Source organism: Neofelis nebulosa, chromosome 8 (assembly GCF_028018385.1).
Source record: "Neofelis nebulosa isolate mNeoNeb1 chromosome 8, mNeoNeb1.pri, whole genome shotgun sequence".
Taxonomy (NCBI): Eukaryota; Metazoa; Chordata; class Mammalia; order Carnivora; family Felidae; genus Neofelis; species Neofelis nebulosa.
In genome coordinates this window covers 122,154,957-122,172,877 of record NC_080789.1, presented here as the reverse complement: position 1 = coordinate 122,172,877, position 17,921 = coordinate 122,154,957, and the positions used below count along the sequence as shown (strand labels likewise).

The following is a 17,921-nucleotide window of genomic DNA, read 5'->3' as shown; positions in this document are numbered from 1 at the left end:
AACAAAATTACAGTGAAGGTTTTATTTGCCATTTTAATTATTTGCTCAATCTGTTTTCCCCTATGTCTCTAAATGGGGACATACAAAAACTTTAATTTTAAAGGACCTCTTTCCTTGGAGAAGTGTGGCGATCATTGTGAAACTGATGACTTTGGAGTTAGGTGGAGGGATCGTGAGTATCACTGACTTCTGAACTTGCGGAGCAAAAGACCTCCACCTGCTCGGGGCAGAGCAGAGACCTGAGTGAACACACTTACTCTTCTCTCTTATTACTGGTCCTTTCCCTAACTACCTGCGGCTCCACTGAATATCAGGACTGCGTCAGAAAGCTCAAGTCAGGGTGAGATCTTAAAGATTATAGAGGACGCACCCTCAAATATGAGAACAGCTAAGTCTGCCTACTCCCTTCTATGGATGAGATATCAGGAAGTTTCTTGCCTTGTCACTACTCAGCAGCAGCCGTGGCTATCTAGTCCACTGACACCGGGAGAAATTGTAGTTTCTGATGGAGAAACATTTAAAATTGACACCCGTCATTGAAACATTTCCTATACAGTTTTCAGGCAAGCTAGAAACCAGTGACAAGACTAAGTGCTTAATTTTTGTTAAAAGAAACTGGGTAAAAAAAAAAAAAAATTAAAGTTCTACAAGCTAGGGAAGTCTGGTTAAGATAATTAGAATCAAGACTTTCCAGGTGAAGATTCTCTCTCTCTTCCTTTTGGAGAGGTCATTTAGGCAACAAAATGAAGGCTACATTTAAAAGACAAAGACAAACGTTTAAAACTCACAAAAGTGAGGAAACCGCAAAGTTAGTAGTAACTAGGAGAAAGTCACGGAGGACAGGACATTTATCCTACCGGTTTCCCGTCTACTTTTCTCATTGAATCTCTAGGAGTTGCTCATCACATACTTTTAAAGCAGTATAATTAAAGTTATGAACATGGTTGGTCTCGACCCTCCGGGAATCCTGAAGCCAGAAATGCCAGGTGACATGAAAGCTGGATTAAAGGGGAAAACCATCTGGCTTTAAGGTTGCACTGACAATGTCTGCATCAGATGACACAAGGTCACACGTGAAACGTCTCTTGACCGTCTGAGCCAAGACGACTCCCCTGGCGTAGCTTTCTGGCCTCTCGGGGTTCTCTTGGGGGCTCCCCCCCACCCCCAACCCGGACCCAGTCGGCGCCGCAGTCTGGAAGCTTCGCGGCTGGGGGTCCGGTGAGCACGGACGCCCGCACTCCTGGCGGACGCCCGTGGCCCGCAGCACAGCGACATCCACGGTGCACGACTGCCACGGCGACTAGGCGACTGCGGCTCGGCCCCCCGGGGCCCCTGCAGGCTCAAGTTCCCCCGGGGCTGGCCGCCGGCGCCCGGGACCGCGGCTGTGACGTCACGCCCGGGCCGGCCGTTGCCGCGAGACGGTCGCGTTCCGGTTCCGGTCGGTTGCCCGGGAGACGCGGGTACACAGAGAGACCCGGCTCCCGTCGGAGGCCGAGGCGTCGCGGCGGTCGCCCCCTCGGCGTCCTCGCAGGCCGGGCGCGGACCGGCCGCGTCGCCGCCGGGCTTGTCGCCATGAGTCAGAGGCAGGTGTTGCAAGGTAGGGCCCGGGGCGCCCCGACGGGGCTGGCGGCGGGGACGGCGGGGACAGCGGCTGCACCGTGTCTCTCCCCCCACCCCCGCAGTGTTCGAGCAGTACCAGAAAGCCCGGATCCAGTTCGTGCAGATGGTGGCGGAGCTGGCGACCAGACCCCAAAACATCGAGACCCTGCAGAACGCGGGTGAGCCCGCACCCTGACCGCGCGTCGCTCCGCGCCCCCGGCCTCGCCCCTGCACCTCGAGGTCCTGGTCCCCGCGGTGCCCCCTGGCCTCCCTCCCCTCACCCCGGATCCCGGGACCCTTGTCGGCCAGTGTCCCCGGCCGCCTGCCTCAACCCCGGGCTCCCCCGTCGCCCCGCTCCCCTGCCGGCTGAGCTTTGGGAGAGGACCAGGGTGGGGACGGGAGGGCGGCGTCCCTAAGTTCCAACAGCCCACCGCGGACGCTGTAGGTGGAGGGATTCGTTCTCTTGAGCGGGTCTTTCTGGGTGTGAGGCCGAGAGGGCAGAGCCTCCAGACGGGCGCGAGAGGGGCCCGGCGTCCCCCCCTTGCATCTTTCTCACAACCAGGCAAGTGTCAGGCTGAAAGTCAAGGCCGTATGAACTGCCTGGAAGTCATTTTACACGAATGGGAATCCGCCTTAATCAGACCCATTTTAGGCGGGTGCCGTTGCCTGTCACCCTGCCTTTGATCACCTTCGACTTCCTCACACCAAAGGAATTCCAGAGCCGTGGACACATTATTTCTCGTCTTGCATTAGTGACAGAGCAGAGGTTTGCTTGAATAATTTCCAAGACATTCCAAGTAGGCAGACTGTTAGCTTTGAGAGGTCCTTGTGGTGCTGTCATTTCACACCCCCCCCCCCCCCAGCCCGAGCTCAGGCAACCTCTAGAAAGAGGAAGGGGGGAGGGGGGCAGAGGGAGGTTTGCTTCTTATCAATTAGCATAAGCAGATGGAGAAGATAATGGAGGATTAAGGACGATTCCACCACCGTCTGAACTCAAACTAAGGTAGCATTTGATCGCTACTGTGTTGTAAGAAGCGTTCAATGTATGGGACGTGATCTTTAAACCTCATTCAAATGAACACGGAGTTAAAAGAACTTTAAGAACGCATTGACAAGGCAAGAATGTTGAGACATAACGTTTACTCTGGCTTCTTTGAGGGGAATGACTGTTGTACCTAGACGGCAGTTTCTTCTGTCACTGAGAGGGATTTGGGTGTTTATTCCGTGTATGTTTTTGTAGGGGGAGGGGTTGTATTTGGAATAGAGAAAGTGTATTTGATAATCATGTTTTAAAACTCTTTGTTTTGGGATAATTGTGGATTTACATGCAGTTGTAAGAAATAATAGAGCTCCCCTGTGCCTCAAAAGTGTGTATGGTAGACAGTTGGCACTGACAAAAGTCCATCAATTTTATTCGGTTTTTCCCAGTTTTGCTTGTACTTATTTGTGTGTGTGTGTGTGTGTGTGTGTGTGTGCGTTTAGTTCTATACAGTTTTATCCCGTGTGTATCCATCCAGATAGAGAACACTTTCTTACTGCCAGGATCACTTTTTTTTGCCCTTTTAGAACCACACCCACGTTCTTCTTGTCCCTAACCCTGGACAACCACCAATCTGTTCTCCTTTTGAAAATGTCAAAGTTGGTAATCTTTTGTTCTGTGTTTGTTTCATGTGGATTGTCTTCTGCGTGTGTGTGTGTGTGTGTGTGTGTGTGTGCTTATGAGCAAGAGTATGTACTCCTCAAAGTACCCACAGCAGTGTTGGACACAGTATTTCATATATAGTGACTAATATAAGTTTATAAGAGCATATTATATTTTTAAATGAACTTAAGTTTTAGTTTTTCCCCCCTCTCAGTCCTACTCAGTTGCTTTTGTGAATGGGCACTTACTTTTTACACATATGTAATTTCTGAACTATGTGTATACTATATTTTAGCTAAACTAAAACATTTTTTGAAAGGGAAAATGATTGGCATTATTTTAAAAATTTGATACTGAAATACAGGGGTATAAATAACACTTAAGATACAGAGCATCACATTTTAGTGTAACAGTGGCAGGTTATCTCTTCCTGTATGTGTACAATGTAGAATATGTTATGGAATTTAATCATTAGGCTAAGTGATCATCAAAGTATAAGTGACTTAGATATGACATCTTAAATAGCCACCTATTTCCACTCATGGTCTGGCTTATGAAGGAATGGAATACAAAAGGAATATAACAGTGTTTTGAAGTTGTCTGCAATGTTGATAGAATGCTAAGATTGTTTTTCTTGAGGAAAAATATTTTTAACATATTTCATGTTACGTAGATTCAACTTAAGCACTCCTTTAATAATTTTACATTAAGACAGCTAATGGATATTCCAATGTATTTATTCTTTTAATTAAAATAATCATAATCTGTAAGCTTTGTTATGAGCACTTACTGGTCTATAAACCATTCGAATGGTTTGTTCTTTTAAAAAAAATCAACATGGATTTTAAAATACTTTCGAAAGAGCCACAATATATATGCATCACTTGCCAAGCTTTCTTTTTTCTTTTTTCTTTTTTTCCAGTCAAGTGACTTCATTTTGGTAGAATAAAATACCAATGCATTTTATTCCTGACTTTCATATACTCTCTGCATACCTGAGAGGGTTTTGTTTTCTTTTGTCTTCTCACTTTTCTCCTTTAATGAACTGCTTTACTAAATACATATCATGGATCCAAGATAAGGTGAAAAATATTTCCCATATAGACATCACGATAAATCAGTATTAGTTCACTTGTTGAGAATTTTTGAATTCATTCACTGTGGAAGGAACTTTAAAGGTAAAAACTTTCAATGGAGTTTTGTTTCATTTAAATCTCTGATCTTTTTCATTACATCTCTGATGTGCTAATAAGAATATTATGTCCCAAGTTAATTACTAAAGCAAACAAAGGGCTGCAAGGTGTCATCTTCAGAGTATTTGGACAAAAAAATGATTTTGATTTCTAAACAAAATTGTTGCTAGAAAAAATGGTATACAATGTGTCTATAACCTAGAGTTACTTTTTCCTTGCTGAGATTTTGTTCCTTCTAAATCAGAAACGTAGGTGAAAACATTACAAAGTTTAATGTTTGTTATTAAATCTCTTTATGCACCCGCCAACTCTGTACTTAGAACCAATAATACATCTGTACGGCTATTTAAAAATGAATTTTGATACTTCCCCCCCATCTTGAATAAGCAGTAACACATGTAACACATTGTGGATAGTAGAGATAATACACTGTTACTTCTATACTTGTTGTTGTTGAATTTCAGCAAATGGAGGTGATTGTTTAGTTGCAAAATATAAGAAACACGTTTTGTGGCATTTGGGAATATCAGGCCACTCTTAGGTTGCTTAGAAATTCTGTCTTTCATGGTAAGCTAATATACAAACTCCCCCCAAAATTCTTTTTAACCTGCTTAGCTATGTGAACTATTTCTGAAGCAGGGATTTATGTAAGAAAAATTGGGGGTAAAGTTTAAAGTAATACTTTGTAATATTTAACATGTAATCTATTGCAAAACAATAAACATTCCTAATCAGGAGTTATGCCCGTTTTCAGTAGAGCAGGAATGGAGAACTGCTTGACACTTTAAACAGGCATCTGCCTGAAGCTAATTTGCAAATTTAGGCAATTTGATGGGTTTAGAATTCAAGGAAATAAGTCTTATGTGTTGACACAAAATGATTTTCAATGTCCTGTGTCTGGGGCCAGGTGAAAATGTTCAGATTAATGATTTAGCATCTCAATTTGCTGAGAAGGAAAAGCCTGTAGTAAGCATTTGTAATGTGTTTAAAACAGCCTGGTAGGTACAAGTACCATGATTATCTGTCCCAAAGGATATTGAAACTGAAAAGATAATGAGTAGAGCAACTTCAAAAACAAAAAACAAAAAGAAAAAAACAAAACAAAACCCCTTAACTAATCATGCTATTTAAATTTCATGAATATAAAAGGAGTCTTAGAAATGTGAATGCATGATAATTAAAGCACTGATCTTTTCTTAAAGGATAGGGATAGTGGTTTTTGGTGTTTTGTTTGTTTGCTTAAGTGGAAAACATTTCAGGAACTATAAAAATTCTGAACTTGTGTACACTTAATACTATGTGTTAATAATACGCAATAATATCCTAAAAACAAGATTATTCCAAATTTTATTCTGTGTTCCAAACCCTTGTTCCTTCATGGACATTTATCTGCTTTGTTATCTAACCACTGGTACATAAGTAGAAAATAATATAACCATGGCTAGGATCTCATAGTTTTCTTAGGAAAAACTGGATGATTAAAAAAAAAAAAAATCCAAGCTATGGATGATCCTATAAGAGTGGGGCTTAGAAATGCTTAGAAATGGCAAGTTTGTGTGGGGAAATTTTATGTGACAAATCAATGTTTTTGAAAAGTTATTTAAATATTTCCTAACTCCTCTTGACATTTCAATGTTTTTTCATGGCTTTTGCTCCTCTGACTAGAGCTTTTCCTATACTTCTTTGCCTAATTAATTTCTGCTCATTCTTCATGGCTCTGTTTAGATGTTGATTCCTCAGGGAAACCTTCCTTGAGCCCTCACAGTAAGTTAAGTCTCTTGATTTATGCTATCCTTGCTCCTAATATTTCTCTTTAATGATACTCATCACGATACTCATCACGATTGATTTAGTTTCTGTTCTCTCCACAAAATGTAAATTCCATGCGTAGCATAATGCTGAGCGTGGAGCAGAGGTTCAACATATTTAAATAGAATGAAAGAAGGAATAATTATTTTTCTAAGTGTTTTCACATCTCTTTAAAAGTTTGTTGTTATAACAGGTCAGGTAGGTAGAGTACGACTCTTGAGTGTGGATCCTTAAGCCCCCAAATGGTCGGATAATTGCCTTCATCACAGACAAAGTCAGTCCTGGCCAAACAGAGAATAGTACATGTTTCTTAACTGTTGCCTGACATTGCACTCTTTCTGCGTACCTTGTAGGTATTAGTAAGCTATTTCTGGCTGGTTCTAGGAGTTCCTAACCACCGTTAAAACAAGTCATCTGTTTAGGCCTTTGGGTACCAATGGCTGTCTAGTAATTGTGTGTAATTGGCTTTGAGGTCTCCTAGAAGACCATTATGGGAGCTTGACTGGAGGCCAGACGCAGAGGAGTAACTTTAATTGAGAAGTACCTAGAAGTCTGAGGGAGTGGGAGTTGGATTTAGGGCTTATGCTGGACTCAGAATGCTAGAGGACCTTTCGGCTTCCTTGGGCTTCTAAGGGAAGCCTTATCAAGCCAGAAGCTCTTAAAAAGCACCCCAGGAAAAGTGAGTAATCCACTGGAGGTTGCAAACCGAGATAGCACTTCGGAGAGCTGTTAGACTGAGTGAGTCCCTGCTGGGATCGGGGAGAGGGAGAGCTCAAAGGAAAGACTTCACCAGAGCCCGAGGTGGTTGGCTGCCTTGGACTGCCTGCTCTCCTGGGCCTTCAGACAACATGGGAGGTAGAGCACCGGAAGAGGCAGGCACTTGGTACTTGTCGGCTGGTCAATGTGAGCATGTATTTAACGCTTGCCTTTGTTTTTTTTATTTGGCCATGCTTTGTGTGAAGGACTTTTACTCCATGTTCATTGAGGTCAGATCTTCGGGGTTTCTACTGAGATGAACTAGCTCTAGGGGAAACCCAGGGCCACACCTTGAGAAAAATTTGGTCTTGCATTGCGGTGGGTGGGAACGGCTCCTCTGAACGTGTCAGACTTCCCTAATTTTCAGGTGAAATCTTGGTTTTGCCACATACCCCATTTTCTGTCGTAAGGGTGCCTCATTTTTAAAGTTACTACTTATTCAGGTTCTACGTCCAGGTGAATTATGTGTGTGTGCATGTGTCTTCAGAGGAAATTATCTCTGTCCACTTTTCTGTATATTCTAAGTTCTCTCTCTGTGTCGTTAGAATCACCACTAATTTATATCCATAGAGTAGCTTACATTGGTTTGCCATAGAAATGTCTTTGTAGAATTATTCTAATAGTATGCCTTTTTTTTTTTTTGAGGGCTTATTTAAAAACAGATACTTAGAGTTCCCCATAGCCTCTTTAAATCTAAATCCCACTGAAGACATTGTCCATTTTGTTGTTAAAGGTTTTTTTTTTTTAAATGTAAAGATACACTCTTTTATTCAACCAATCTTCATTAACTGTTATGCGTCAAGCTAGGCCTACGTAGGAAATTTCAGGAAAAAAAAAATTTGTTCCTGCCTCATTTTACAAAGTAGTTCCAGTTTTACCTTTGCTGCCAGGAAACTCAGTGATATATTTAGAGTTCAGCTGGAGCAGCTATTATACCCTATATTTCTGACAAATAGTCCCCACCTCTCTCCTACATGCCTCTTCATCGTTATCTTTGTGTCTGTATCTTTTACAGTAAACTATCTCAAAAAATTTTCAAGTAAGTGGAGCATGAATAAAATACAACAGTTTATCTAAAGATAGACTTCTGAGCTGATTACCTTCCAAAGAGCCCTCTCCAAATATTACCCCTGAAACCTCTTGGAACAGACAATTCTTTTATAATTGTCTTATAATTGTCCTCTACTGACCCCATTGATGGACATTCCAATTTTCTGCAGGCAAGTGGGTATCAAAGGTACCAATTTAAAAGAGGAAACACATGGGGCGCCTGGGTGGCGCAGTCAGTTGAGCGTCCGACTTCAGCTCAGGTCACGATCTCGCGGTCCGTGAGTTCGAGCCCCGCGTCGGGCTCTGGGCTGATGGCTCGGAGCCCGCAGCCTGTTTCCGATTCTGTGTCTCCCTCTCTCTCTGCCCCTCCCGCGTTCATGCTCTGTCTCTCTCTGTCCCAAAAATAAATTTAAAAAAATAAATAAATAAAAGAGGAAACACATTGACGAAAGAAGACAAGACTAATCCAGTGTATGCAGCACTCCAGAAGACTTTCAAATTAAAATAGAATTATATCTATATGGGGTGATGCGGGGTGAGGGAACAGTTTGAATAACCCATATATTTCAAAAACAAACTATGAACATGGGGCTCCTGGGTGGCTCAGTCGGTTGAGCATCCAACTTCGGCTTGGGTCATGATCTCACAATTTGTAGGCTTGAGCCCCATCTCAGGCTCTGCTCTAACAGTACAGAATCTGCTTAGGATTCTCTTTCTCCCTCTCTCTCTGCCCCTCCCTTGCTGACATGCACACACTTTCTCTGTCTAAATAAATAAATAAACTTAAAAAAAAAACTATATGCTTATCCATATATTTTAGAATCCATTTTTTTCATTTTAAAAATAGTTTCTAAAAATCACTTGAGGTACAATTTACATACCATACAATTCACCCATATAAGTGTAAAATTCAGTGGGTTTTGGTACATTGTTAATTTTTAAAAATGTTTTTTATTTAATCTCTATACTCACCATGGGGCTTGAACTCACAACCTTGAGATCAAGAGTTGTTTGCTCTTTTGACTGAGCCAGCCAGGCACTCCGGGACATTGTTACTTTTTAAAAACTGTGGTAAAATACAGCACAATTTGCCATTTGAACCACACAATTCAGCGACATTAATTACATTCCTAATGTTATGCAGCCATCACCACTATTTATCTCTAAACCTTTTAAAAAGTGACTCCAAACAGAAGCTTATTTTGTTTTTCTTTTAACTAAAATTGGCCTAAAAAGAGAAAGTTGCACATTAAATTTTGCAGCTTGTTCATTCATCGTTCAACATTTATTGAGTACCCAAGGGCCAGGTGCATGCTTAGATGCTGGCCATGCAAACATAGAAGGCAGAGACGATACTTTTAAGGAGCTTATTTGCTACAGGAGAGATATATAAATGCTATTTGATAAGCGTCCAATATATAGACATACGGAGCCCCTATGAAGGGTTTCTAACTCAAGCTTTTGAAATGAAGGGTGCTTTCATGGAAGACTTCTAGAAGGAGATATTATCCAGCTGAGTTTCCTAGGACAGCCAGATATAGATGGGAGAGAGGAAAACTGTGCTCAGGTAGAGGGAATGTTATGTGCAAAGGCACAGAGGCAAGAGAAAAGGTGGTACTTGATGGAAAAGACAAATGTTTAGATCTGGCAGGAGCTTCTTGAGATAATACGGCCGGGAGAGGAAAGTCCGTGGCTGCAGAGGAAAACAGGCCTAATTATAAAGGACCTCATCCAAAGTTTGGATTTATCCTGAAATTGGTAGCAAGCCACTGAAGGGCTTTCATTAGAGGAACAAAGGGATCCATTTTGTGTGTGTGTTTTTAAAATTTTTATTTATTTAAAAACATTTTTTTTAATGTTTATTTTTGAGAGAGAGAGAGAGAGAGAGAGAGTGACGGAGGGGCAGAGAGAGAGGGAGACACAGAATCTGAAGCAGACTCCGGGCTCTGAGCTGTCAGCACAGAGCCCGGCGCGGGGCTCGAACTCACAGACCGCGAGATCATGACCTGAGCCGGAGTCGGAAGCTTAACTGACTGAGCCATCAGACACCCCAATTTGGGGTTTTAGAGAGATGATTTTCACAGCAGTGTGGAGAGCAGACTGGAGGGGATTAAAACAGGATCAGGAAGACCATGTGCCCATTTTTGCTTTAGCACTCATGCTGCATGACAGATCTGTAGGATTTGTGACTTCATAGGAGGGGCAGGGGCAGGTCCGGAGGGAGAGGAGTTCAAGGTGACTCACAGTCTTCTGGTTGCCATTCCTTAATGGAGAAGGGATACAAAAAGCAGAAGGAAATGGTGATTTCTGTAATAGTGGTGAAGTTGAAGTGTCAGGGATATCTATGTGTCCATGCCTGTAGTCAGCAATTTGGATATATATGGCTCTGGGACTCAAGAGAGTGAGCTTAGCTGAAAATAGAGGTTTGGATACATGGAATTCGCATGTTCATTGGAAAACTATATGGGGCGCCTGGGTGGCTCAGTCGGTTAAACGGCCGACTTCGGCTCAGGTCATGATCTCGCCGTCCGTGAGTTCAAGCCCCGCGTCGGGCTCTGTGCTGACAGCTCAGAGCCCGGAGCCTGTTTCAGATTCTGTGTCTCCCTCTCTCTGACCCTCCCCCGTTCATGCTCTGTCTCTCCCTGTCTCAAAAATAAATAAACGTTAAAAAAAAAAATTAAAAAAAAAACTATATTAAAAGCCCATTTGATATTTTTTCATGTAATTATAAACCCTCTAATTCCAATCATTTTATCTCACGTATTATGAATTGAACTTGCCATAACTTTTATGCTCTGTTTACTTACTCAGTTCAGATCTCTCATATAGACAGTGGTGGCCATGACCCAGTTAAGAGTCGAAGAGTTGGCACTGGAAGAATGAATGAAATCTTGGTTTGATACAGTCATCAGGGAAGAGAGCTACAGATGTGTTAATGGTAGAATGAACGCAACAGATTATACCCTTTGGTATGCACATATAGGTCAGTTTTCATTGGCAAATGGGCTGTGATTGATACTGGGGAGGAGAAACAGGAGAGCATAGACACTAGAGCTATAAAATAGTATATATCAAGCCTCATAGAATTGTAATAATGACTGATGGGTTAATATATTTTTTAAATTTTTTAAAAACTTACTCATTTTTGAGAGAGAATGAGCAGAGGAGAGGCAGAGAGGAAGACACAGAATCCGAAGCAGGCTCCAGGCCCTGAGCTGTCAGCACAGAGCCCGACGTGGAGCTCGAACTCACAAACCATGAGATCATGACCCGAGCCGAAGTCGGACGCTTACCCGACTGAGCCACCCGGGCGCCCCATGGGTTAATATTTGTAAATTTCTTAGGGGAGTCCCTGGTACATGGTAAAGTGTGCTTTGTGCCCTCTTAGAAGAGCTGCTAGCTGCCTGTGGGAGTCAGTGGTCCTGGTCCCAGCTTCTTCTCACCCCTCCCCACTTAATGACATACCGGATGTGGGAGCCCTTCACTCACAAACACCTGAATTAACAGTGACTCACCAAACAAAATTCAGAGGATACTATAGTTATGAGAGTACATTAAAAAGAAGAACATAGATTTTTCTTGAATTACTTATCATTACAGGTGAATTCTGTGCAAAAAGACTTTCCATACATTTCACAATTCATTCTGACCCTTTAAATAAATTACAGGACTCTCTGTGTGTTGTAAGGGATATAACATTTAAAATCATAATTGATTTTATAGTTGTAGCCGCAAAGAAGTATTTTGCAGAAAGCAGGGCAAAGAGATACGGTACCGAAACTTATGATTTCTTTTTTAAATGTTTATTTTTTTGAGAGAGGGAGAGTGTAAACGAGGAGGGGCAGAGAGAAAAGGGGAGGGGAGGATCCTAAGTGGGCTCTGTGCTGACAGCAGAGAGCCTCATGTGGGACTCAAACCCACAAACTGTGAGATCATGACCTGAGCCAAAGTGTGACGCTTAACTGACTGAGCCACCCAGGCGCCCTTGAAATTTTATGATTTCTTAACCAAATGAAGGAATAGTAGTCAGTGGTATATAATCACAGAGACTGGGAGAAACCAAATCAAGGCCTGAAAATTCTTAGCTCTAAAAAAAAAAAAAAAAAAAAATCAAGGGAGGAACACTTCAATATTTTCAAGTAAAAAATGACCAGTGAAGGAAAATGAGAACATGTTATCAAATGCATCAGTGTGATGGAAATTGCTTGAGTGAAAATATAGTCATGTACGTGTGATAACTTGCAGAAGTAAAAACATGTAAAATTGCTGAAATCAGCAAGTGTAATTAGACTTACTCTGTGATAGAGTAGGTAGTGCTTAGTATAGTAAAATTGCAGTAGAGTCAAGATCACAAGCGCTTCAATAAGAGTTAGTTGTATATTCAGACCTGTGCCAGGTAATTTGATAAATAGAAAAGAAGTATAAAACCAACTCTGCGACTCTTGAATATGAAGAACTGAATATGAAGAACAAACAGAGGGTTGCTGGAGGGGGTGTGGGAGGGGGGATGGGCTAAATGGGCAAGGGGCATTAAGGAATCTACTCCTGAAATCATTGTTGCACTATAAGCTAACTAACTTGGATGTAAAGAAATTAATAAAATAAGAGCTCTTGGTGTATGGCATTTAAAAATCTGATTGTGGAAATCCTAAAAAAGGAAAACAAACTGCTCTAGAGATGTTTATTGTTTTATTGAGAAGATAAGACATTTATTCACATAAAACAAATGAGAGAACCATGGAACATGCTCCATCAAGGATGGCTGCTGCGCTTTGCACAACTTTAGAAGTGCCTTTTATATCATGATTTATGTGACTGGCATCCCTGGATTTGTGCAGTACACAGCCTGCCCAGCCATCCATGTTAGACCTTGGAATTATTCAATGTCTTCATTCTCATTTATTTGCTTCCCTGAGAGTAAGTGGTATAAACAATAAGCTCCCCATGGCTTTCCATTTCACTTAGAATAACATCACAAAATCTTATTTTGATCTACAGCCAAATTTGACCTGGCCCCAATCAAGTTTTCCAGCTTTGTCTCTTGCCAGATCAGCCCTCCCACGCAACGTTTCAGGCCAGTATGAATTTATCATGGCCTCTTCAACAGTCTGAGACAATCATGCATCCTTTGTCCAAGCCAGAAACTTGGAAGTATCACTGTCTCCTCCCTCTTCTTCACAATAATCTGTCTGGTTAATATCTCTTTAGATATTAGGTATTAGATGATATCTCTTTAGATAGTCACTTTTCTCTCTCCCTTTGCCATTAGTATTCTTCAGGCTGTCTTCACATCTGGCCTAGACTCATACAGTAGCTTCCTAAGTGGTCTTCCTGCCTCCCATTTTGTCTCCTTTCATCCATTCTCCCCAGTGTGATTGGTGATCCTTCGTTACAAAGTACAAAAACACTGACGCTAATGTTCAGATTAAATTCAAAACAGTTAAAATAGTTGATTGGGCTCTTAAGTACTTTTGTCTCTGTTAATCTCTTAGGCCTCTTTTCCCAACCCTTTCTTTGCTCCCTCTTGTACTATAGTCATACTGCATTCCAAGTTTTGTCAACATATCAAACTCTTGGTTCTTTTTTAAATGTTTATTTATTTTTGAGAGAGAGCAAGAGCAGGGGAGAGGCAGAGAGAGAGGGAGATACAGAATCCAAAGCAGGCTCCAGGTTCTGAGCTGTTAGCTCAGAGTCTGACTTGGGGCTCAAACTCACAAACATTGAGATGATGACCTGAGCTGAAGTCGGATGCTTAACCGACTGGGCCACCAAGTGCCCCCTAACTCTCTTGGTTCTGAGCTTCATTTATATAGTTCCTTCTGGTTAGAAAACTCTCCAGTCCTTCCCTTCCCCACTCCCTCCAGTTATTTCAGCAAATAATCTGTGATCTGCCTGAGAGCCTTCAGACCTCCATGTAGATGTCCCTTTCCTTGGGTTGCCTTCCTCAAGGCCAGGGTTAGATGCTCCACTATATTTCTGCAGAGCACCCTCTATTTCTCTTAAAAAAAATTTTTTTTTAATGTTTATTTATTTTTGAGAGACAGAGAGAGACACAGAGTGTGAGAAGGAGAGGATCAGAGAGAGAGAGGGAAACACAGAAGCCAAAGCAGGCTCCGGGCTCTGAGCTATCAGCACAGAGCCCTATGTGGGGCTCGAACTCACGAATGGTGAGATCAGACCTGAGCCGAGGTCAGATGCTTAACCAACTGAGCCACCCAGGCTCCCCCTCTATTTCTTTTTTAGTTGCATATATCATAATGTTTTATTTGTTTACTTCTCATGACCCTTGTATAGCTTCCTTGAGGTCAAGGACAATTCTGTTTTCAATACCTTGCATGTTCTTTTTTTTTTTTTTTTTAATGTTTGTTTATTTTTGACAGAGAGAGAGAAAGAGACAGAGCATGAGTTGGGGAGGAGCAGAGAGAGATGGAGACACAGATTCTGAAATAGGCTCCAGGCTCTGAGCTGTCAGCAGAGAGCCTGATGTGGGGCTTGAGCTCATGAATCAGGAGATCATGACCTGAGCCAAAGTTGGAGGCTTAACCGACTGAGCCAGCCAGGCACCTCTCTTAATAGATATTTCTTGAATTAATGGTGAATAATTAATTATTCATTCCATAGTAATTCTAAAACACATAGTAGAAAAGCTCAATCTGTGGGGCCACAGAACTTTAAATATTTCTTCACGATGAAAGGAATTGATTAATTAATGAGTCATATGCATGAATAATAATAACATGTTGATGAAAAACATGGTCAACATAGGGAATTGATTCCTTTTACACTTTTATTTATTAAGCATTTACTGGTGTTTATTCTATCCCAACTAATCTGTCTAGCACTTTAGAATCTTTGACCCATTTTAATTCTCACAACAACTTTATGAAGTAGTTCTGGAATTTGTCGCCATTTTACATGAGGAAACTGAAACACAGAGATGTTAAGTAACCTTGTTGAGGACTGAGAAATGGCAGAGCCCAGATTTGAACCCAAACAATCTCCCTCTAGATACATACTTTTAACTACCTGGCTCGACATAGGCAGTCATGTAACAAGCAGGGCAAGAGAGTCCTATTTCTAAAGCATGAAGCTTCTTCTCCATTCTTATTGGACCCCAAACAGAATGCCCCAGTCAGATGGAAACGTTGACAGTCTAAGGTGAATCCTTTACTGTGTATTCGTTAATTGCGTGTAGAAATCACTTCTAAAACTTAAATGAACTATAGCAGCAGTTTCATAGTAAATGGTCATGTAGGAAGATGTTTTAGATTACTGTTGGAATTTAAATGTTTAAAGCTTTGTAAAATTTATAACGTTTAACATTTTGTGCTTATGGTAATTTTGAGTAAAGCTGGAAAGTAAAGAATATATATGGTAGAAATCATTTCACTTTAAGTCTAAAAAAACAAGGGCATCAAAGGACACCATCAAGAGAGTGAAGAGACAGTTCATAGAATGGGAGAAAATATTTACAAAGCACATATCTGATAAGAGATTAATATTCAGAATCTATAAAGAACTCCGACAATTCAACAATAACAAAATCCACTTAAAAATGGGTAAAAGGCTTACATAGGTTGCATTTCTCCAAAGAAGACATACAAGTGGACAATAAGCACATGAAAAGATGCTCAACATCACTGTTCATTTGGGAAATACAAATCAAGCCACGGCAAGATACCATTTCATGTCCATTAGGATGGTTATTATAAATAACAACAATTACAAATATCAAGTGTTGGTGAGAATGTGGAAAACTGGAACTCTTTGTTGGTAGGAATATAAAATGGTTCATAGACAGTTACCATGGAAAACAGTTGATAGTTCCTCAAAAAGTTAAACATAGAGTTACCACTTGGTCTAGCAACTGTACTTAGGTAGATAGATGGATAGATAGATAGATAGATAGATATGTGTATATGTACAGAAACACACACTATACACACACACACACACATAAAAGAATTGAGAGCAGAGACTCAAATGGAAACTTGTACATCCACATTCATAGCAGCATTATTCAAATAACCAAAAGGTGGAAGCAGCCCAAATGTCTGTCAACAGATGCACAGATAAACGAAATGAGGTCTATACATCCAATGGAATATTATCCAGTCTTAAAAAGGAAAGAAATTCCAAAACGTGGTACAACATGGCCGAACCTTGAAAGCATTATGCTATGTGAAAAAAGTCAGACAGAAAAGGACAAATATTGTATGGTTCCACCTATATGAGATACCTAAAATAGGTCAAATAAGACACAGAAAGTAGGATAGAGGTTACCAGGAGCCTAGAGGTAGGGGGAAAGGGGAAGTTAGAGAGTGTTTGTTAGGGGATGATAAAAAGTTCTGGAAATGATAGTGATGATGGTTGCACAATTGTACTTAACACTTAATTGTACACCTAAGAATGGTTAAAATGATCAATTTTGTTATGTATATTTTACCACAATAAAAAAATAAAATTTTTAAAAATTGAAAAGCAGCACAAAGAAGGTGAGAGGTAACTAGGGTAACCAGAAATCTTTACTAGGGCTTAACAGTGGACCCAAAGGCCCAGTTTGCAGGTACTTGTTTTTAAAGGAACAAAGTTGGGATGTTAAATATCTTTATAAAGCACAGCAGATATGTATATACATTATATACATTTAATAAGAGAATGGGATTTTTTTTTTTTTTTTTTTGTCTGACATTTCCGTCCCGGTTTACATCTGTAATTGGTGTGCAAAGTCAAAGTCATTAGGCCTGTGTTGTGTTAAAAGGAATTAAAAAAAAAAGAGCTGTGATTATTTTGAGTCTAGTTTACCATGTGCTCCCCTAGATTATTAGTTCCTTGAGAGGAGGAGCTGTCTTTGCTCATATGTGTAATCCTAGCACTTGCCGGTGGTAAACCCTGGTCCATGTTTTGAACCAATGACTGTGGGCAATCAGCAAAGTTGTCTTTGTTGTTGTTTTCGCATAACTGGAATTGCAATGTAGGTATTGAAGCAATGTCTAATTGCTTAGACAGTATGGCACTGGAACAAGAAAAATAGAAAAGAAACTCAAAGCGATAAAGTTGGGAGGGGAGGGATTGTACAGATTTATCCTATAAATTTTAGAAACATTTCACACCGTTTAATCAGCTTTTATAGAGGAGACAGAATCGTTTTATAGAGATTAGAGTATAATATGTGAATTATTTTTAATATTAGATAGTACCTGTTGGCTCCTTCAGTAGAGACCTCAGGGAGGTCATTAGCTGTCACTAGAGACCTTGCTTGTCAGATATTGCAGCCATTATTCAAACTGCTGTAATTTATGCGTTCTAAATTTTCATGCATTCATTCACCAAGGACCAATCACCATGGATTCCTAATGGAAAGGAAGGTAAGGAAAAATTTCTTTTTATGTTGTATGTGCTTCTTTTCTCCTTTCTCCCTCCCTTATTACCTCCTTCCTTAGTTCCTCTTGCATCACTATCTGTGTTTTTAGGACAGACCTGTAATTAGAATAACGAAGTTTCCATGCTTAAGCTGCGTAAGGGATAAAAACATGTCCCTGGGGACTGATGATTATGAAGCACTAAGAGGCAATTCAAGGACTAGAAATTTGGGGCAATATTTTCTCTAACAAAAATGACCTTATTCAAACAAAGATATTTTAAACTTTTATAGGTGTATAGATGTAAAAATTTTCAAAAGTCCCATCGTGCTACTGTCTGAACCAAGGAATATGGGAAAAGAGGGATAGAGCAGAGGCATCCGCATAGAAGCCTAACTTGGATATTAAATACAGGGATAGAAGGAAAGGAATGGTGTGTCAGTTTATTGATTTTATTTTTCCTGGGCCAGATGTGGTAGAAGGACGGAGGAGAAAATACACAAAGCAAAC

General features: G+C 40.8%; 1 protein-coding gene across 4 annotated transcripts in view; it reads left to right on the top strand.

Annotated features, from left to right (window-relative positions):
• Window positions 1-1,445: 1,445 nt before the first annotated feature.
• The window catches only part of SPAG6 (sperm associated antigen 6), a 67,205-nt gene continuing 50,729 nt past the window's right edge, over window positions 1,446-17,921 (top strand). For 2 of the 4 annotated variants that reach the window (XM_058681721.1, XM_058681720.1), the window contains exons 1-2: window positions 1,446-1,597; window positions 1,683-1,778. In XM_058681721.1, coding sequence (XP_058537704.1) covers window positions 1,573-1,597; window positions 1,683-1,778 — 121 coding nt within the window. In that variant the 5' untranslated portion in view covers window positions 1,446-1,572. Of the gene's footprint in view, window positions 1,598-1,682; window positions 1,779-17,350; window positions 17,418-17,921 lie in introns of those variants that run through there. The other 2 variants (XM_058681717.1, XM_058681718.1) reach the window with 2 other exon arrangements.